Here is a 21,017-nt window from a genome sequence, read left to right on the forward strand (position 1 = left end):
CCCTTTCTTCCTTCTTCCTTCCTCCCTTCCTTCCTTCTTCTCTTTGTTTCTTAACCTGTGTTCTTTTAATTAAATTAATTAATTAATTAATTAATTTAGGTTTTTCAGCACAGGGTTTCTCTGTGTAGCCCTGGCTGTCCTGGAACTCACTCTGTAGACCAGGCTGTCCTGGAACTCACAGAGATCCGCCTGCCTCTGCCTCCCGAGTGCTGGGATTAAAAGCGTGCACCACCATTCACCTTTTGATTAATGTTCCCACTAGGTTGGCAACCTTATGTTAGATGCTGGGGTTCCTAGTAAGCCTGAATTCCTGGGTGCTGGGCCTCATGCCTGGTGTCTGATGCAGTCCTGATAATTCTGGGATGCTCCAGTCTGTTCTTTTTCTCTTGACCCCAGGCCAGACAAGCTTTCTTCCCTAAGCACATAAGCAGAGGACTTCACAACTGGTCTTTCATCAGCGCCCCAGTCTCCTTTTGTTTGTTTTGGTTTTTGGTTTTTGAAGATAGGGTTTCTCTGTGTATCCTGGCTATCCTGGAACTAAAGGTATGTGCCACCACCACTGGCATCAGGCTCCTCTTTCTGCGTCCTCTTCTGATCTCTTCTAATGTGTTGTTGGACATGCAGCTCTTGACACACGCCCGCCGCCCGCAGCACGATGCCCAGCTCCCCTTGCTCTTTGCTCCAGGCTAGCCAGTGAGGACACAGTGCCATCTGGGGTTTTTAAAACTCTGTTGGGACCTCAGTCCAGCACAGCTCTGGATAACAATGCCAGCAGAGCTAGGGACTTGTCCCGACCCATCCTGGTAGGCCATTTGCCAGAGGCTCGAGTCGATATGGTGGTACTCTGCAGGATCATTTCCCGAAATCCTCTTCTCCAGCCTGTGGGGTCAGATAAGGTGTGTGTGTGAACAAGGGTCAACTTTTGCCAATGCCATGCCTGTTACTCAGAACCACTTTTGAGTAAGAGCTCCTACCCCCAAGCCTCTCGCTACCTTTTCCCTGCCCCTGTCCTTCCTGTTCACCTCAAATGCAGTGTCCACAATCTCATCAATGACAGATGCTTGGGAACGAAACTTCTGTTGATGCTGCTCCACCGATGCCACCAACTGCAGGAACTGGAAGTGGAGCTCTCGCTGCCTGGAGGTGGCAGAGGCAAGGACCGGGTTCCTAGGGCCCTAACACGGCTCTGCTTGCTATGACCTAGACCACTGTCTCCAGCATGTCTCTTTTTTATAGCTTTTACTTATCAATTATTTTGTGTATGTATATATGTTTGTGTAGTCATGTGTGCGTGTGTGTGGAGGCCAGAAGTCAGTGTTGGGTATCTTCCTCCATTGTTCTCTACTTTTTTTATTGTTGTTGTTTGGGGTTTGTTTGTTTTGGTTTTTTTGAGACAGGGTTTCCTCTGTCTGGTTGTCCTGGAGCTCACTCTATAGACCAGGCTGGCCTCAAACTCACAGAGATCCACCTACCTCTGCCCCTCAGTGCTGGGATTCAAGGCATGGGCCACCACCACCAGACTTCCATTTTATTTTTTAAGATGGTGTCTGCCATTGAATCTGGAGCTCACTGATTGGCTAGCCTGGTTGGCGAGCAAGGCACAAGGATCCTCCTGATGCTACTTCCTCAGCACTGGGATTGCAGGTGCAGGGGCACAGCTATACCTAGTGTTTTACCTGGCTCTTAGGATCCAAACTCAGATCCTCATGCTTGCACAGGGAGCATAATACAGGCTTATCCATCTCTTCTAGCTCCTAACAATTTTATTTTGAGATGAGTTCCCACTGAGTTGTCCAGACTGGCTTTGAACTTGTGATCCTTTCACCTCAGCCTCCCAAGGAGCTGAGGTTACCAGTGTACACCATTATACCTGGTAAATCTGCCTGTTGTCCACTACCCAAAATGTCCCTGCCTGTGCCATAAGGCATCAGCAATGGTTTATCTTTTAATTATCCCACCATATATTTATTTTTATACTCATCTTCTTGCCCATTGATCTACACAAACCTAATCATGGACCAACTCAACCACCTGCCTATGCTTCATGTGCCCAGGCACTTACTCATCTGTCCAGCCATTGCATCCTCCCACACCTACCCACCCCTCCGCCTACCTGTTCTTCTCTGGATCCACCTACTCAGTCTGAACAACCATCCACCCACCCATCTGCATTCAACTATGTCCCTTACTCACTCGCCCACCCATTGGAGCTTATCAATCCATTTGCCAAAAGCACTGGGAATAGAAAAGGCCAATTTCTACAAGGACACTGAGATGAACAAGGAAGAGGTGTCACTCTTGGAACCAGACAACTACAACACATTATAAGTGTCAACACAACGCTGAGGATCTGTTTCAGAAGAAATAGCCTGAACTTTATCCAGAGGGGCCAGGAGGAGCTAGGATCAACCCTTAAGCTCAACAGAGAGTGAAAACCAAAACTACACTGAGAGATACTCTTAGTGGAGGGGGCCAGTAGGGACTATACCCCCTAAAGAAGTATGACAGAGGCAACAGTGGTGGCTCAGGTTCTGGAACATGTAGGATGATCAGGAGAGTGGCCCCAGGTGACAGTAGTTGGTTCCCTTAAATCCTGGTCACCTGAGCCTGGCATCAATATCTAACCAAAGCAATAGTGTAGGCAGAAGCCTGGCAGGACTCAATATGTGTCAGCTTAGGAAAGAATGTGGGTAACACAAGGTTGTGCCATAGGTAGCAACAGCTGTGATATGAAGGGAGCTGGCAATAGCCTATCACACAGGAGCCTGGATGCCAGGCTGCCGGTCTTGGATTGTCTCCAGGTGTGCAGATCCCAGAGGCTGTCAACTCTTGGATAGTGGTCTGGAGCCAGACTGACTGTGGGGTGGAGGCACAGAGCTTGGCTTCTACAAGGAACCTCAAGAGAATTAGGCCTAAGAAGCAGCCTGTTGCAGAGCACCCTAGTTTTCTGCAGGAGGCCTCAGCTGGCCTGGCCAGGGATGGATAGGGGCAAGGTGTGACCATGCAGTCTCCAAACCTTGCCCCAACAATCCCCCACAGTCCTCCTTCAACCTTCCACATGGCTGAAACCGGTCAGTCTCTAATGAACCAGCAAAGGTTCTCGCAGCGTGGACCTGGGTGGCAGTACTAAGGTCTGACTTCTCTTTGCATTCCTGCACCCTCATGGGGCCTGAATCTGACAAGGGTCAGGATACTTAAGAGGAAACTCTGCTACCGATATGGTTCCTGCAGTGCAGAAACTAGTCTTTCTCTGAGAGCTGGGTGCTGTGCCTCACTGTCCAGGGGTGCTGATGGATCCCATGTCCCAGTTGTGGGTGTGGAAACAAGTCTGAGTCTGCACCCACTTCCTCCTACCCAAGAGAGACAGCCAATGTTCTTCCCTTCCAGCCCCCATCAGGCCTCCAGATCTCTTGCTGGGACCCAAGGCCTCCCCTTCCTTCCATCTCCTCACTTCTCTGTCATGGTGCTGAACATTCTCTCAATAAACTGCATCTGCAAGGCGCCCTCGCTCATCTGGGCCTCGGCATCTGGGTGGAGAGAGAGGCATGGTGAGGAGGGTGTCCAGGAAAATGGATGCAAGAAGGTGGAGGAATCCCACAAGTAAGTACAAGGGATGTATTCACCAGGCATGGTGGTGCACAGCTTTGATCCCAGCACTCAGGAGGCAGAGGCAGGCGAATCTCTGTGAGTTTGAGGCCAGCCTGGTTTACAGAGCAAGTTCTGGGATAGCCAGGGCTATGCAGAGAAACCCTGTCTTGCAAAATAAACTTAGGAAGTATAAGAGAGGCCTTAAGGAATTTTTTACCAGCCCCTAAAATTCTGCTCCTCTAGTTGTGGGGCATGCTATGATTTTGTTTTTCATTCGCATTGTATTTTTTTGTGCAGTCCTGGCTGGCCTGAAACTCACTCTGCAGACCCAGGTTGGCTTTGAACACACAGAGATCTGCCTGGCTCTGCCTGCTAGAGTGCTGGAATTGAAAGTGGGCACTACCACACCCAGCTGGAACTAATCTCTTAATTATCATCACCACCATTATCATTTGTGGTGAACAGGAATGGGTGGGTGGTGCCCAGGGCCTCCCGCATTTGAGGCTACCACTAAACTACACCCTCAACCTTTCCCTGCCTTCATTTGGCACAAATGTCCTACTCCTACCTCACCCTGCTTCAGTCCTTGTCCTGCTGTATTGCTACCACTGATGCTCCACTGACATGTGACGTCAAGCTTGTCACTCAAAGCTAGAGTGACTGGTTCAAAACCAGGCATGCGAGTCATTCAGTACAGAGGAGGCGCATCTCTGGGGTTCACTGGGACTTCTGGGAGAAGGGGAACATGTTTTCTTTATCACTGTTGTTGCTTTGAGACAGGGTTTCACTTCACAGCTCAGGCCAGCCCTAACTTGAAGCTAAACTCTTCTCAGCTTCTCAAGTGCTGGGATCACACTTGAAAACCCTGCTAGAGAGAGTAGGGATGGTTACACTGTGAGGACTTGGGACTAGGACTGCAGTTGAACATTTTGCCGCCACAAAGAAAATGTCACTCTTAAGAACAAACCACACCATACCACAAAGATAGGTGGATCTCTGTGAGTTCGAGGTCACCCTGGTCTACAGAGTGAGTTCCAGGACAGCCAAGGATACACAGAGAAACAGCGTCTTGAACCACCTTCCCCCCAAAAGAACAAACCATACAAAGGGCAGCGGGGCACAAAAAGTGAGAGACCAGATTCCAGATTTTGGTTATCACTTGAGTACTGGATCAAACCACTCCCCAAATCCTTTGCATTCTCAACTTGTTAATTGGAGCCAATTAATTTGTTATTCCGTTTAGGTAACCCATCAACCATGGGTGGAGATGCGCTCTGCCAATCTTAGCTCAGGGTCCTGAGGCTCAGGGTCTATGTTCACTTCTTTTTCTTCCTCTCACTTTGTCACAAAATGTATGTTTAGTCTCCCTGTGTCTATTTGCCTGCATGTGTGCATGTGTACTACATGTGTGCCTGAAGTCCACCCATGGAGGCCAAAAGAGAATATCAGATCCCCAGAACCCCCTTCTCTTGAGACAGTCAAATATAGTCTAGGATTCTGTGACTCTCCTGTGTCCGCCTCCCAAGTGCTGGGATTACAGGTGTGAGTAACTCTGGATGAGTGACCCTGATGAGACTTTTTTGTTGTTTTGGTTTTTCAAGACAGGGTTTCTCTGTGGCTTTGGAGGCTGTCCTGGAACCAGCTCTTGTAGACCAGGCTGGTCTCGAACTCACAGATCCTCCTGCCTCTGCCTCTGCCTCCTGAGTGCTGGGATTAAAGGTGTGTGTGACCAACTCCCTGATGAGACTCTTTTTTTTTTTTTTTTTTTTTTTTTGGTTTTTCGAGACAGGGTTTCTCTGTATTGTTTTGGAGGCTATCGGTCCAGCCCAGCCTCGAACTCACAGAGATCCGCCTGCCTCTGCCTCCCGAGTGCTGGGATTAAAGGCGTGCGCCGCCGCCGCCGCCGCCGCCACCACCACCACCACACACACACACACACACACACACACACACACACACACACACACACACACACACCCGGCTGGACCAAAGTTTTAAACTTGGATAGTCCTCTCATGTTTCAGATCCTATAGTCCTGAAGCAGCCTGGCTTCTCAGGACAGGGAGGGGATGTGAAGGAGGAAGGACTGGCCAGTACCTGCTTGGTTGAGCTCTGTCAGAGAGTCATCCAACAACTTCTCGTGGACCCGGGCAGCTTTCTAGGTGAAAGGCCTCAGTTCTACCAAGGTTTCTTCCCTGGCCCCACACCTGGAGCACTCCGTCCTCCATGCCCTTCCCCCGCCCGTCTCCCCCCAGGAGGTTGGTACCTCTAGCTTCTCTTTCTCTAGGCCTTTGAGAAGAGCCATCTGGAAGTTATCTACTAGGACAGCAATCACCAGGCTGCAGAGGGGACAGTGGGGCTCTTAAAGGGGACACCAGAGAAGAGTCCACATCCTGTCCTCTGCGTCCCTTTGGCATGGCCGGGTGGGATAGGCAGGGAGTTCCTGGGGAAGCTGCAGTAAAGCGGGTGCCTCACTTGAGGAAGATGAAGTACTGGATGATGATGTAGACCATGAGGATGGGGATGATGTACCAGGCCCCTGGCGAGGGAAAGTGTCAATCAAAAGGCATTCCCCAGTCCCCACGCTTTCCAGAAGCTATCAGCAGCCCCCAGATGGCAGATGTAACTGAGCCATTAGCGTCTGCCCATGGACCCTGGACCCTGCCCTCTGCCTACCCTGGGACCTGCTGTCCATGTAGATGAGGGACCAGTCATCCAAAGTAAGCATGGTGAATAAGGTGAATAGGGTGGTAAAGATGTTCTGGAAGCGCTTGGGGTCCGATTTCCGGAACAGTGCCCGGAGCACCACAGAGAAGAGGACTGGCGACTGCTCAGGGCCACACCAGAACCGGAAGCCGTGCCCGCCTCTCGCCCGCGTTCACTGCCCCTTCCCTACAGGCTTCTCCCCACTCCCATCTGCCCTGCCAGCAGCCACCCAACCCCCACGGCACAGGATACACAGGCAGGTAAACATGAGGGTGAGAATGGCTGTGATAGACGGCAAAGACCCACTCAGCGTCCCGGTTACTTCGTGGAGGCTGGTGAGGATGCTGGGGTCGTGGGCAAGAGGGGCCTGAATCAGTGGGGATGGAAGCAGAGAGCTGCACCCAGCAACTAAACTGGGCACTAAAGTTAGGGACTCTCTAATTCACTGGTGACTTAGTCATGTCACCATCCTTCCTGGAAATAAAGAGATCGGCCCTAGCAAGGACCCCAGGGAGGCTTATCCCGAGCATGCAAGGGGCCACAGTGCCAACCCACCATCATCCCTGAAACAGGTCACAATACACTCCCTGGAAATCCAGGCCCCTGTGCCCTTTTCCTTGACAATCTCCACACCAAGACAAGCAGCCTTGGCGGCAATGACCTGAGCCTCCGAAGGACCCGGATGGCCCTCAAAGCCCGCATGCTCTTGAAAACTTTGAGGATCCGGAACAGGCTGTGGTTGTAGAACGAGTAGGAGAGGGAGTTGGTTTGGAGGAGCACGAAGTCCAGCACTGCCATGACCATAATGAAGAAGTCTGAAGGCAGATAGGGGGTGCTTGAGTGGGGCAGGGACCCAACAGACCCTTAGCCCAGACCCACGGGCTTCCCAAGACCCACGGGCTTCCCAAGACCCACGGGCTTTCCAAGACCCACGGACTTCCCAAGCCAGCGTCCCTCCTCTGTCCCAAGCTCCGCCCAAGCAGTTCAATGGCTCCTTTCCTCTCCAACAACCCACCCACCCAGATTGTTCCATGGGTCGTAAAAATACTCCATGCCCAGGGCAATTAGCTTGAGCACAGCTTCAACTACGTAGATGGAGAGGAAAATGGAGTCCAAGACCATGAAGTACCATTCTGTGGAGACACCAGAGATTTTCTTAGTGACAATCCCCAGCATCCTGGCCACACCACCCCCTCCCTTGTCCCTTCATCCCTAGGACCTCATGTAGGCTAAACACCCAGGCTGTCTCTGGCATTTATGTATGTATGAATGTATGTATGTATGTATGTATGAATGAATGAATGAATGTAGACAAAGCCTCATGTAGCTCTGGCTGGCCTGGAATTTGCTAGGTAGACTATGCTGGTCTCAAACTCATGGAGATTGGCCTGCTTCTGCTTCATTCTGCTTGAATTAAAGGCATGTGCCCAGCCCCATCTCCCGGCTCTTTTAAATGGCTCTGTGACTTAAACACTCAGTTCCTGAGTTTTCCTGTTTGTTAAATGGAAACAGTAATAATCTGCTTGATAGAGTTGTCTATAAGCATAAATGCATTTAGCATGTCCTTGAACTGTGGGCATGTGGTGAATCTTTCTCTTCATCTTGCTCTATTGGGCTTCAGAGGCCAACATCCTCAGGCTTTCCACTTTTACCCTCCCAGGCTCTGGTAGACCCTGAATTCCCATCAAGCCTGACACACACAGAACATATTTAGAGCAAATGCGCCACCTAGCGGCTGCATCATGAACAGCAAGCCTACAGTTTAGTGGGGTTTCTGCAATGTTCTCAGTAATATAATATTTCTACCTCCGGGAATATCACCAAGTTGTCAGGGGGTGAAGATGAAGTAACAAGTTTTAAAGACCGCCTACACTGGATAGGGCTCACGGGATGCCCTGGAGCATAGGAACAGCGCCACCTAACTCTTACCACCTCTGATCTCTAGCTCAGTGAAGGTCTGGGCCACAAGGATGACTGTGTTGAGGCAGACGACGACAAAGATAAAGGCTTCAAAGCTCAGGGACTGAGTCAGTGACATCATCATTTTTCGGAGACCCCAAAGGAGGTTGGATATTTTTTCCCAAATCCGTTGGAAGATATTCCCGGAGTGCAGCTTCTTGTGGGCCCTCTGGGTCCCTGTAAGCAGGTTAGAAAGTTATGCCTAGGCAGGTAGTGATGGAGTACAGTGACCCCAGGCACCCTCCTTACCATCCCTCCTCTCGCCCATTCACAAATGACACTGTGCTTGCCCTGTGCTGGTCTTGGGGCCACAGTTCTTTTTTTGTTTTGGTTTTTGAGACAGGGTTTCTCTGTATTGTTTTGGAGGCTGTCCTGGAACTAGCTCTGTAGACCAGGCTGGACTCGAACTCACAGAGATCCACCTGCCTCTGCCTCCCAAGTGCTGGGATCAAAGGCGTGCGCCACCAACACCCGGCTGGGGCCACAGTTCTTAAACCTTCCACATCAGGGGCCACACTGTTTGGGATTTGTTTGGCAGGTCCTAAGAGTTCCTGACCCTATGACTCCATATCTTTTTTCCCTTTGTTTTTTTTGAGATGGGTTTCTATGTTTAGCTTTGGAGCCTGTCCTAGAATTTGCTCTGTAGACCAGGCTGGCCTCAAATTCATAGAGTTCTGGGATCAAAGGTGTGCACCACCACTGCCCAGCTTCTAGATCTGTCTTTGCTCAAATGGAACTAAAAGAAAATCTAATTCTTGTTACCATCCTTCCCTCTTGGTGATCTCTTTTCCCATTTAAGATCCTGCTAAATTGTCCCTTCCCCTGACTGCTTTTCCTGTTCCCATTCAGTAAGTCGCCTATCCCTCTCAGATAGATCACGAAACTGTTGCTGTTGAGTCTGGGAGACTGTAATAGTTTTTGTTGTTGTTGTTGGTTTTTGTTTGTTTTACGAGACAGGGTTTCTCTGTATTGTTTTGGAGGCTGTTGGTACAGCCCTGCCTCGAACTCACAGAGATCCACCTGCCTCTGCCTCCCGAGTGCTGGGATTAAAGGCGTGTGCCACCACCGCCCGGCAAGACTGTAACAGTTAAGGTCTCTCCCAGTAAGTTGGTTTCTCCTTTTAGCATTGATGTCCAGGGTATATCCTCAGCAATGGTCTCAGTTTAGTGGGGCAAAGGCGGACACAGAATCCATAGAGACAAATGTCCTGATATACAAGATGGCAGGCTCCTGTCATTGTACACACCGCTAGCTTTGGACCCTGTGACCCAGCAACTGCCCCAGATTCTTCACTGTCTTGCCAGGATCACAGGTACCCACGCTTGATGTGAGCCTCAACAGCCAAGACATGAACATGAGAATGAATAAAGCAGTGACTAAACGAAGGGGCGCTGCGTGGCCTCCAGAATCGTAGCTTAAGAAACAGAGAGAGTGGGACAGTAAGTGGCAAGGAGAGCCAATGGCTGACGGGATGCCTCTGGGCTTCCTGATGTGTGGAAAGTCAGTTCAGGGTCTGGGCTAGACCTTTAGGCATCTGAGGGAGGGAGCAGGAGTCTGGGTTGCAGGCCCAGCAAAGACTCACTTTTTTTTTTTGGTTTTTACGAGACAGGGTTTCTCTGTATTGTTTTGGAGGCTGTCGGTCCAGCCCGGCCTCGAACTCACAGAGATCCGCCTGCCTCTGCCTCCCGAGTGCTGGGATTAAAGGCGTGCACCACCACCTCCCGGCCGCAAAGACTCACTTTTGCGCTTCTGAATTTGCTCACTGTCACTCCAGGAGTCTGATTCTTTGAGGCTCTCTTTAGGATGAATTTTGCTGGAAACACGAGAGGTCTGAGATCGAGATGCCAGGTGGGAGTGAGGCACACTGTAGACTGAGCTTTTGGTGCCCATATGGGAAGGGGAGACACCAACTGCACTGTGCTGGAAGGAGAGTTGGGAGGTGCTCCGATGATGATGGTGGGAGTGCTCTCTGTGGTGAGGATGCTCGCCATGATGGTGCTCTCTGTGGTGATGGTGCTCTCTGTGGTGGGGATGCTCACCATGGTGATAGGCTTGGTGGCTCCCATGGTGGCTCCCATGGTGGCTCCCATGGTGGCTCTCATGGGGATGAAATCTTCCCTGGTAGTAGGACCCCTCAAAGGAGAGGAAGGAGGGGCCCTCTCCATATTGAGGCTGCCTTTGGTGGTGGTGGGATTCAGGATGGTGAGGCCTGCCATAGTGGTGGACTTGATGGTACATAGTACCATAATGGGGTTTCCCATGCTGGGAAACATTCCTTTGGCTGTGCGACCCAATAGAGGACAAGTGGGAAAAAGTTTCACTAGCTCGATGGTACCCTCCATGATGGTGCTGTCTGCTGTGGTGTTGGAACTCGCTATGTTGGAAGAACTCAGTATGGGAGTGAGGGTCATCCTGGGGCCCACCATGGTGGTGAGGGATGGCACTAGGTGAACTGTACATATGGGATCTGATGTGGTGATGGGGCTGAGGTGACAGTGTGCCCCCATGGAAATCTGAGTGCTCATGGAAATGGAAATGATGGGACCCATTTTGATGGTGGGATCCAATAAGGTGGTGAGATGGTTGGTGATGGGACCCATTTTGATGGTGGGATCCAATAAGGTGGTGAGATGGTTGGTGATGGGACCCATTTTGATGGTGGGATCCAATAAGGTGGTGAGATGGTTGGTGATGGGACTCATGAGAATGATGGAATGCACCGTGGTGGATTGGCTGATGGTGTGCATGGGAGGTTCGTGAGTGGGAGTAATAGCTTGAACTAAGATGTGTATCATAACGAGCATCATCTATCTTCAAGGTATGATCCATGACTGTGCTGGAACCCTGAAATAAAGAGAGCTCAAACACAGAACTCGAAGGACCTTTCCTGGGTCTCCTTCTCTCCTAAAGCTGAGCTCAATGCCAACTATGGCCCAGGCTTCTAGAAAGATCTGACTGTTCGCTTGGATTCTCTTTATGATGTCACCAGCATTCTTGGACCTCATTTTACCAATGAGGAATGCTTTTGGACTTAGAGTCAAAAATCATTGTGTCTAAACAAAACAAACAAAAAATGAAGAGGAATTATTGTATCTAGCCTATTTATTGTAAAAGAAGAAAACCAAGTCTGACGTAGACCTGTAATCCTAGCACTAGGCAGCAGAAGCAGGCAAATCTCTGTGAGTTCAAGACCAGTCTTATCAACACAGTGAGTTCTAAGTCAGCCAAAGCTACACAGTGAAACCCTGCCTCAACAAACAAATAAACACAAAGAACAAAATCCTCAACAAACCCAAAGGTACAGAAAACCGAAGCTGAAGATGACCCAGCAAGGCAATGACAAAGCTGGACCAAGACAAAGTTTGTGGCACCATGGGTAAAACTCTTGCTGTATAAACCTGATAAACCTGAATTCAGATCCCTAGAGCCCACTTAAAAGCTGAACGAAGCAACACAGGTGTCTGCAGCCTCTGGGCTCCCATGTAGAGATGGGAGATAGAACCAGGAGACTCCATAGAAGCTGGCTGGGAGTTCGGCTGCTGTATTCAGTGTCTCAAGGTAAAAGGTGTGGAAGAGGAAGAAGCCCTGAGTATGTGGAGTCTTGGGTGGATGTAGATCCTGATATGAGCTGGCTGCGGGTGGCACACCCCTGCAGTACCTGCCAGCAAGGAAGACCACGGATTTGAGATCAACTTGGGCTACCTAGTGAGACTGACTTATAGAGAAGAAAAAAAATCTTCAGATTTGGTCCAGCAAAGGAGGTGGCATGCGTGGCATATGACAGTCCCTCAAGTTATTTCAAAAGTTTAATGCCTCTGTGATCAGGAGAGAACTGGATGAGGGAAATGGACCAGTATAGCTTGGGGTCAAGAGATCTGGCAAGAACCTATTCCAAAGTAAGAGACCTTCAAAATGATCATGTGTTCTGCTTTGCCACAAGGGATGACTTTTATTCAAATCTTTTTTTTTTTAAAAAGCATCCATTTCTTGACTCTCTCCCCCTTCCTGCCACTCTTCCCCAGCAATTGAATTGGGTAGATAGTCTAACAGTCTCTGTCAGAGGAAGTCAGTAATATTGAGGAACATCCCCTCCCTGGAAGCACTGTGGAAGGTCTCAGTATCTCTCAGAGTCCTTTTCTTGTCTTCAGTCATCCTATTAAGAATAATATCGCTGGGTAGTGGTGGCACATGCCTTAAATTCCAGCACTTGGGAGGCAGAGGCAGGCTCATCTCTGTGAGTTCGAGACCAGCCTGGTCTACAAGAGCTAGTTCCAGGACAGCCTCCAAAGCCACAGAGAAACCCTGTCTCAACCCCCCCCCAAAAAAGAATACCTCACCGGGCATTGGTGGTGTATGCCTTTAATCCCAGCACTTGGGAGGTAGAGGCAGGTGAATCTCTGAGGTTGAGAGCAGAGAAAGTTTCAGAACAGCCAGGACTGTTGCACAGAGAAACCCAGTTTTTTTTTAAAGATTTATTTATTTATTATGAATACAACATCCTGCCTCCATGTATGTCTGCACATACCAGAAGAGGGCACCAGATCTCATTACAGATGGTTGTGAGCCACCATGTGGTTGCTGGGAATTGAACTCAGGACCTCTGGAAGAGCAGTCAGTACTCTTAACCTCTGAGCCATCTCTCCAGCCCGAGAAACCCAGTTTTGGAGGGGGAAAAAAAAAGAATTTTGGTAATATCTTTGCTGTAAAAATCTCCCATCTGCTCAAGTGACGAGTCTTGCACTCTGTTTAAATTGTTCAAAGTATAACCTCTGGTGAGACGTAAAGGACATTGAAGGATGATGTATGTGTAGTGCGTAAGTCTCAGGTGTATATAAGAGAGTAAAATCTACTGTTCAGGGCCAGCTCTTCTTTGAGCATTAGCCAGAGGCAGACCATTGCTATTACAGGGCTTTTCTTGCATCTCTGAATGTGTGGAAGGCATGTTATTTCTATAACACTCTGAATTGTTAGAACTATGGGAAATCAATTTTTTTCCCAGTACAAGATTCTTGGGGGAAAAAATCTCCTCTCTTTGGAATCCTTTGTTTCTGTAAGTCCTGTTACAACACTACATACTATTTGAAGTGCCCAGGCAATCAGGATGAGTGAAAAAAAGAGTTTTGTAGGATTGGGAAGTTTGAATTTAGAGAAGGAGATTGTTTTAAAGACACAGAACACTATATTGATGTCTCTACTGTTCAAAAGGACACCTGTAACTAGGAGTATGTTACCATTTATTCTTGTGTCCTAGTTTTTTCTCTGTCGCCATGATAAAGCATAGATGAAAGTCAACTTGGAGAGGAAAGGGTTTATTTTTCTTATAGGTTACAGTACAGTCTATCATTGAGGGAAGTCAGGGCAAGAACCCAGAGCAAAGGATCGAAGCAGAAATCCCGGAGGAACTTTGCTTATTGGATCGCTGCCTTTGCCTTTCTCGGCTAGCTTTTTATGTTCCCCAGGTTTTCCTACCTAGGGAATATACTGCCCACAATAGGCTGGGCCCTCCCTAGAAATCAAGAAAATGCCCTTTCCCCACAGGCCAATCAGATGGAGACAATTTCTCAGCTGATTGAGTCTCTCCAAGTCTGTCAAGTTGACAACCAAGATTATCTATCACAAGTCCACTCTTTGTCAGCTTATCACAAAAAAACACATTGCTGTTAAACTATAACTTTTCCTTGTCCCCAAGATCTCATGCTAATATTGAAATATTATTAAAACAATACAACTTTAAATGTCCCACACTCATTAAAATGTTCAAAATCTGAGAAGCTACTACTAAAAATTTAAATTGCTTTCCAATAAAAATAGTCACATCACTTATAGTGATTGAAGGGTAGGTTTCTCAACCACAATACAATATGCCATATTTCAGAAATATCCCCATCATAAACTGACCAATAATCTCATGATATCTTGAGTGGGGAGGGAAGCTTGAGTTGGATGTTCTGAAGATGTTAAAGATTTTACTCCCAGTGCAGTTTGTCAAATAAGATTCCTTAGTAAGGAAAGATTCAAATAACATAAAGGACTAGTGGATGATTTCAAATATAAACGAGGTGAAAAGGAGACAACTGTACAGATCTTGATGGATTTAGGGATATGAATAGTTTTCAGGTAGATGATGTAAATAAAAGATTCAACAATCTAGGGCTGTAGAGATGGTTAAAAGGTTAGTAACACTTATGGCTCTTGCAGAGAACCTGGGTTCAGCGCTCTCTCTCTCTCTGTCTCTCTCTCTCTGTCTCTCTCTCTCTGTCTCTCTCTCTGTCTCTCTCTCTCACACACACATTTATTTTTAAAACTTCCAACAATCTGATTAAACTTGAAGTATCTGGAGGGTAAAACAACAATAACCCAAGCAAAAACATCTTTTGCAAAAGTTCCCAGGAATAGAAAGTAAAGCAAACCCTGATGATTGTGGAAGGGTTACAGCTAAAGATGGTCTGGCTGCCGTAAATGCAAGGGAAGAGAGGCCTAGCAAGAGAGTGCACTGACGAAGTCGCTGTGGAAATAAGGAAGGAATTTTCAGAGTTGAGAGTCCCAGTAAACTTTTTGACGTACTTTTACTTAGCATCCTTCTCTAAAATTTGGAGCCTGTCTGCAAAGTTATGCCTGAGGTCAGGCAGTGGTGGCTGTGCATGCTTTAATCTCAGTGCTCAGGCGGCAGAGGCAGGTGGATCTCTGTGAGTTTGAGGCTAGCCTGGTCTACAGAGTGAGTTCCAGGATAGCCAGGGCTACACAGAGAAACCCTGTCTCAAGAAACAACAACAACAAAAAGTTATGCCTGAGATCAGGACTGAGGTCGACCTTCCAAGATGAAGCCTATTTTTTTTTTTCGAGACAGGGTTTTTCTATATTGTTTTGGAGCCTGTCCTGGAACTTGCTCAGTAGACCAGGCTTGGTCTCGAACTCATAGAGATCCACCTGCCTCTGCCTCCCGAGTGCTGGGATTAAAGGCAAGCGCCACCAACGCCTGGCTCCAAGATGAAGCCTATTATTGGAAACAAATACTTTAAAATTAAAAAAAGGTTTATTCAATTTTATGTGTATGAATGTTTTGCATGCATGTATATATGTGTACCATGTACATGCCTGGTGCCTGTGGAAGTCAGAAGAGAGTATTGGAGACCCTGAAGCTGGAGTTAGGATGACTGTGAGCTGTTGTGTGGAAGCTGAGAATTGAACTCAGGTCTTCAGCAAGAGCAACAGGTGCTCTAAACCACTGAGCCATCTCTATAGACCCTAGGGACACCTAATCTTTTCTTTCTTTCTCTCTTTCTTCCTTTCTCTACTTCCTTCTTTAGTTTTTCCTTCTTTCATGTATGTGAGTGTTTTGCCTGTGTGTACTTCTGCGCACCACATGAATTCAGTGTCCACAGAGGCCAGAAGAGGGGGACCAATTCTCTGGAACTGGAGTTCCAGGTGCTGGGAGTCCAGCCCGGCTCCTCTGGATGAGCCACCAGTGCTCTTACTGCCGGGTCACCTGTCCTGCCTCCAGGCAAACGTTATTGAAAGTAGGTCCAGCAGAATAGAAGATGCTCAGTGTCATTGATTACAGGACATAAACCATGTTGTAAATATGATCAATTTCTAGAGGATGGATTACTTACTCAGTGAAACAGTGTTTAGTTTTTTTGGTGGTGAAAGTAGAAGCAGGTGATGTGGATACTAACTAAAAGGAAGCAATTTCTGATGTTGAGGAAAGAATGAAAATGGATTCTTCAGTCACTTCACAGGAAGGTTTGATGAGTATCTTTTGAGATGCTGATCTGTTCATGAGCATGATGGAAACATCTACCATGAATTACAGTTCCAGAACATAATGGTGTAATTTGTGTATTTCACACTATAATGATAAATAAAAAAGAAAGGCAGAAGTGGGTACCCTGCCATGCTATGCCAATAAGCAGACAGGCCAGGTTCAACAGAGTTAGTGCTAGAGGTTTATGGGGGGCAGACAGGCCAGGGTCAACAGAGTTAGTGCTAGAGGTTTATGGGGGGCAGACAGGCCAGGGTCAACAGAGTTAGTGCTAGAGGTTTATGGGGGGCAGGAGAGGAAGAGAGTGAAAGAATGGAAGGTCATGTCAGAGTGGGGACAGGAGACAGAGAGGCAAGAGACAAGACAGCGAGCTGTGTTCTGATGGGCACTCTTAAGAGGCGCATTTGTTGCATAGCTGACAGCTGAAAGGCACCTGGCGACAGGTGATGACTTAACTGCTTCCCCGGTGAAAGCCGTCACACACAAGACAGTATTTCTTTGCGTAACAGCTCTGGCTGGCCTGGAACTCACTCTGTAGACCAGGTTGGCCTGGAACTTATAGAGATCCGCCTGCCTCTGCCTCCTGAGTGCTGGGATTAAAGGTGTGCGCCACCACCGCCAGACTCCACCTCTTATTCTTGCTCAACACATTAAATACAATTAGGTGGACTTCCAAAATTTTAAAACTGTTAGTATTGTTCCAATTTACATATGTCTTGAAGACCCAGCAGCAGTTTCAGATCCCCAACTTAACTCATTTTGAGGGCTCAGAATCTTCATTGTCTATACTATATTCACCCCATCTTTTATCTGAATCTCCTTCAGTTTCTTCGTTATTTAAGTTCCAATTTTTAATTTAATATGTATGGATGTTTAACCTGTGTGTGTTTGTACACCACGTGTTTGCCTGATGCCAGTAGAGGCCAAAAGGGGGCATCAGGTTCCCTGGAACTGGAGTCACAGACCTTTGTGAACCACGCGCAGGTTCTGGGATCTATCCCAGGTCTTCTGTGAGAGCAGCCAGGCCTCTTTGCTGTTGAGTCATCTCTCCAGCCTGCTCTAATTATTATTATTTTTAAATTATTTATTAACTTATTTTGAGACAGGGTTTTGCTATGCAACCCTGTAACTCCCTATATAGACCAGGCTGGTCTCGAACTCAGAGATCCTTCTGTTTCTGCCTCTCTCTTTTTTTTAAAGATTCATTTATTTATTACATATACAGTGTTCTGCCGACATGCCAGAAGAGGGCACCAGATTGAATTGTAGATGGTTGTGAGCCACCATGTGGTTGCTGGGAAATGAACTCAGGTCCCTGGAAGAGCAGTCAGTGCTCTTAACCTCTGAGCCATCTCTCCAGCCCCTCTCAATCTCTTTTAGATTGAGCTAGCCAAAGCCTCCGGAGAAGTAACCTCTCCAGCTCTGGGGCTGTTCTTTTTTTTTTTTTTTTTTTGGTTTTACGAGACAGGGTTTCTCTGTATTATTTTGGAGGCTGTCGATCCAGCCCAGCCTCGAACACATAGAGATCTGCCTGCCTCTGCTTCCTGAGTGCTGGGATTAAAGGTGTGCACCACCACCGCCCGGCCTGGGGCTGTTTTGAACTTTCCTCCTCTTCACTCTAGGGCCCACACCTCCATGGTGTGCAGGTGGAAATCAGATCCTGGGGCTCCCTGTTCCTGTCTTGAGCCATCACTAGACAGGCAGGAGTGCCTTGAGGCCTGAGGTTGGTTGGCTGACTAGCAGCCTGTGTTTCTCCTTAGAGCCCTCCTGGGTCCTCTGGCTGTGGTGGCAATTCCCAGCGTGATTTCCCTCGCACCTGACTCCTCATTCACCTTCTGTCCACATAGTGGACCCACAGGATCCTGCCAGCTGCATGGATGTCAGCGAAATCAGAAATCAGCGCTCTTGCCTCCTGAGTCCCAGGCTGCAAAAAGGCCACACTGCTCTGCCACCCTCAGGAGCAAGATACCCTTGCAGTCTACCTCCTGGATTGGTGTGTGTGTGTGTGTGTGTGTGTGTGTGTGTGTGTGTGTGTGTGTGTGTGTGTGCTAACTGTGTAGACCAGGTGGCCTCGAACTCAGGGAATTCCTCTGCCTCCCTGGTGCTGGAATTAACAGGTATGTCCCATCCCACCAGGCCTTTTCTTTTTTTAAAGATTTATTCACTTTATGAATGTTTACCATGTATGTATGTTATTTACTTTATGAAAGTTTACTGTGTATGTATGCGTGTCCTGGTAGAAGTCAGAAGAGAGAATTAGAACCTTTGGAATTATTGTTACAGATGATGTGAACTGCCATGTGGGTTCTGGGAGCAGAACCAGGGTTCTCTGGGGATGTAGAAAGTATTGTCACTCTGTAGACCAGTGTGGCCTCACCACAAGCCAGGCATGGTGGCACACATCCCAGCACTCAGGAGGCAGTGGCAGGCAGATCTCAGTGAGTTCAAGGCCAGCTTGGTCTATAATGCCAGGGCTAGGCAGAAAAAAAAGTTGTCTTCAAAAACCAAAACTCAAAAACAAACAGTCAAACCTAACAAACAGCAGACGGAGCACCTTGAGGGAGCTTCTACAAACCAGCCCATTGCTAGGTAGATTACCTCACTCACTGTTTCTAAAGCTCCATTTAGGAAACTGGACCTCACAGGGAAGGGAAATGGAGCTCCAAGGTCAGTTTCAAAGTATGCAGCCAGTAGGAGACAATGCCAGCTTTGAGCTCCAGAGCACTGATGGTCAACTGCTATACTAATCAGATGCATTGCCACTCCCACTCTGGTGACCATTTCTACTCCTGCTCCAGACCTTAGGGTGGCAGCCTTGCAGCAAGACACATTTGCCAATGCCACACTCCAGAGTCACAAGAAGTAGGCCACAAATTGGGCAGCAAACCAAATGCATGTTATATAAGGAACCTTGTTAGGGGACCCAAGAGACTGAGCCTGCCTCCTGGGTATAGCTGACTGACACTGCAGGCATTTGAATCAAGGAGTCCCAGAGACTCTGCTCCAAGTCAGACAGAAGAATCCTCTTCTAGTGCTTAAGGGTTCCATTAGTCCCTGGATCCAGTTATTTTTGAAACCAGAGTTATACCTTTGTTGAATTCAGACCATATGAAAGAGGCCGTGCCTAAGGGTCAGGGAGCACTGGAGATGCCCATCAAGGCAGACACAGGGCATGTCTGAACTTTCTAGAGCAACCAAATGTAGGTGTCTTGTCTGTGAACCTGTAACAGTGGCCACATCCCTTTGGGTGTGGCTTCAGGCAGACATAAGCAGAAGGAGGGAAGCTTGAGGCATGGTTTCTGATTGCAGCCAATCCCGTAGGAAGGGCAGAGAAACACTCCTGCGATTCTTTGAATTTTTCTGTGTAATTGTCCCCAGTAAACACCTATTTATCATTTACCTTGGGTCTAGTGAAGTCATTACATCCTTGCCTTCAACCAAGGGCAAGATAAAGGATATTCCTTGCAGAGGTATGGCCCAAGTCTAGAGCTACAAGAAGGTGGTAGAATAGCGAGTATTTTCTAGGCCTGGGGGCCAGAGGACACCTGTCTTAGATGGCCTTGAGTCTAGTTTGATTCTTTATTGCTGCTTAGCAGCAGAAACCTAACTATAGCTTTGCATGACACTAATTATTGCTCCTTCCAGAGCTCTACTGGTGAAAAGTGCGGTTCTACACAATCAGCCCCTTTCACATTCAAAGTGCTGTGGCTTTCACATTGTTTGTCCCCTCCAAACCTGGTGCTGAAGTTTGGCATATAACGTAACATAACAGTGTTGAATGAGGCAGGTGGGGCCTGTAAGAAGTGACTGGGCTGGGGGTGTGTTCTTGTTCTTGGGGACTGAATTAATTTCTGTGAGAGTATGCCATATTGTTTTGTTTCTTCCTCTTTTGTCATCTACTTGTCCTTCTGCCATGACGCCCCCACCAGAAGCTAAGCAGAGGCTGGTGCCATGTCTGGGCCTCCAGAACTCTGAGCTAGGAGATTTCTTCCTTCATCCACTATGGAGTTTCAGGATTTTCTTATACTAAGAGTAAACAGATAAGATGGAGTTTCATAAAGTTTGCCAGCCAACCACGATAGCCTTCCTTGCCCAAACAAGCCCACCATTGTCTCACTGAAAAATAGCAGCTGATAGCAGTGTCTTACTTTGCATTCTTTGGGGAGACGGTCCAAAGGATTATGTGGCATGCGACCTTTATTTGTATGACACTAAACACTGCACATGTGAACTAATACTGAAACTGTAGGGTCTGGGTTCAAATCTTGATTGTATTTTTTTAGCTGTGCGGCTGGATAATCATTTAACCTAAGGAACCATCTTAGTTCCATCTTGTGTAAAATAATGTTTATCTCACAAATCAATTCAAGCAAAGCTGTAAAATAGTTGGTACACAGCAGACCATGTTAGTTGTTTTACTACTTGCCTAGCTATTCAAGGTAGCTCTAGAGAAAGCAACAGAATTCCTAGTTCTCATTTTTGTTTTATAGGACAGGGTCTCACTATATAGCTCTGACTAGCCTAGAACTATATAGACCAGGCTGGTTTCAAATTCAGACACCTCCGTAGTGCTAGGATTAAAGGCATTTGCCAGCATACCCTGACTCTCTGCTATTCCTTTTTGTTATTTTGACTTTTTTTTTCCAAAGCTGAGAACTGAATCCAGGGCCTTGCGCTTTCTAGGTACGTGCTCTACCACTGAGCTTTTGTTTTGGTTTTTTCGAGACAGGGTTTCTCTGTGGCTTTGGAGGCTGTCCTGGAACTTACACTGTAGACCAGGCTGGCCTCGAACTCAGAGATCTGCCTGCCTCTGCCTCCTGAGTGCTGGGATTAAAGGTGTACGCCACCAACGCCCGGCTGTCTCTGCTGTTCTTTGAGGGAGATTTTATTCAAAAGTGTAGAATATCTAACTGCACTAAGGGAAGCTGAGGAGAAGAATTGATCATTATCCAAGTCATTTCTTCCTGTGAGTAAGGAAGTGCCTAGGGTAAGGAGGTGGTAA

General features: G+C 47.7%; 1 protein-coding gene across 2 annotated transcripts; it reads right to left on the minus strand.

The window, feature by feature from the left end:
• Window positions 1–712: 712 nt before the first annotated feature.
• Window positions 713–11,181, minus strand: Catsper1 (cation channel sperm associated 1). 2 transcript variants are annotated; one of them, XM_040749751.1, is made up of 12 exons: window positions 9,993–11,181; window positions 8,227–8,430; window positions 7,314–7,427; window positions 6,956–7,109; window positions 6,547–6,638; window positions 6,265–6,408; window positions 6,064–6,127; window positions 5,855–5,927; window positions 5,686–5,746; window positions 3,452–3,527; window positions 1,023–1,137; window positions 713–879 (listed from the first exon to the last, which is right to left on the minus strand). In XM_040749751.1, exons 1-12 carry the CDS (start codon window positions 11,080–11,082, stop codon window positions 853–855), a joined length of 2,214 nt encoding a protein of 737 aa, XP_040605685.1. In that variant the 5' UTR covers window positions 11,083–11,181; the 3' UTR covers window positions 713–852. The 2 variants fall into 2 exon arrangements, with proteins under 2 accessions (XP_040605685.1, XP_021079774.2); XM_021224115.2 differs by having other exon boundaries at window positions 8,224–8,430; window positions 9,993–11,180.
• Window positions 11,182–21,017: the final 9,836 nt, after the last annotated feature.

The sequence above is a fragment of the Mesocricetus auratus genome, unplaced genomic scaffold, assembly GCF_017639785.1.
Source record: "Mesocricetus auratus isolate SY011 unplaced genomic scaffold, BCM_Maur_2.0 Super-Scaffold_4256, whole genome shotgun sequence".
Taxonomy (NCBI): domain Eukaryota; kingdom Metazoa; phylum Chordata; class Mammalia; order Rodentia; family Cricetidae; genus Mesocricetus; species Mesocricetus auratus.

Excerpts from the sequence above, each read along its gene's own strand:
- Catsper1 (XM_021224115.2), bottom strand. The coding sequence starts at position 11,082 with ATGGATCATACCTTGAAGATAGATGATGCTCGTTATGATACACATCTT. Across the intron at positions 6,409-6,546 it reads CCTCATGTTTACCTGCCTGT|TCCTCTTCTCTGTGGTGCTC; the intron begins GTATCCTGTGCC and ends AGCAGTCGCCAG. Across the intron at positions 5,747-5,854 it reads TAGAGAAAGAGAAGCTAGAG|AAAGCTGCCCGGGTCCACGA; the intron begins GTACCAACCTCC and ends CCTTTCACCTAG.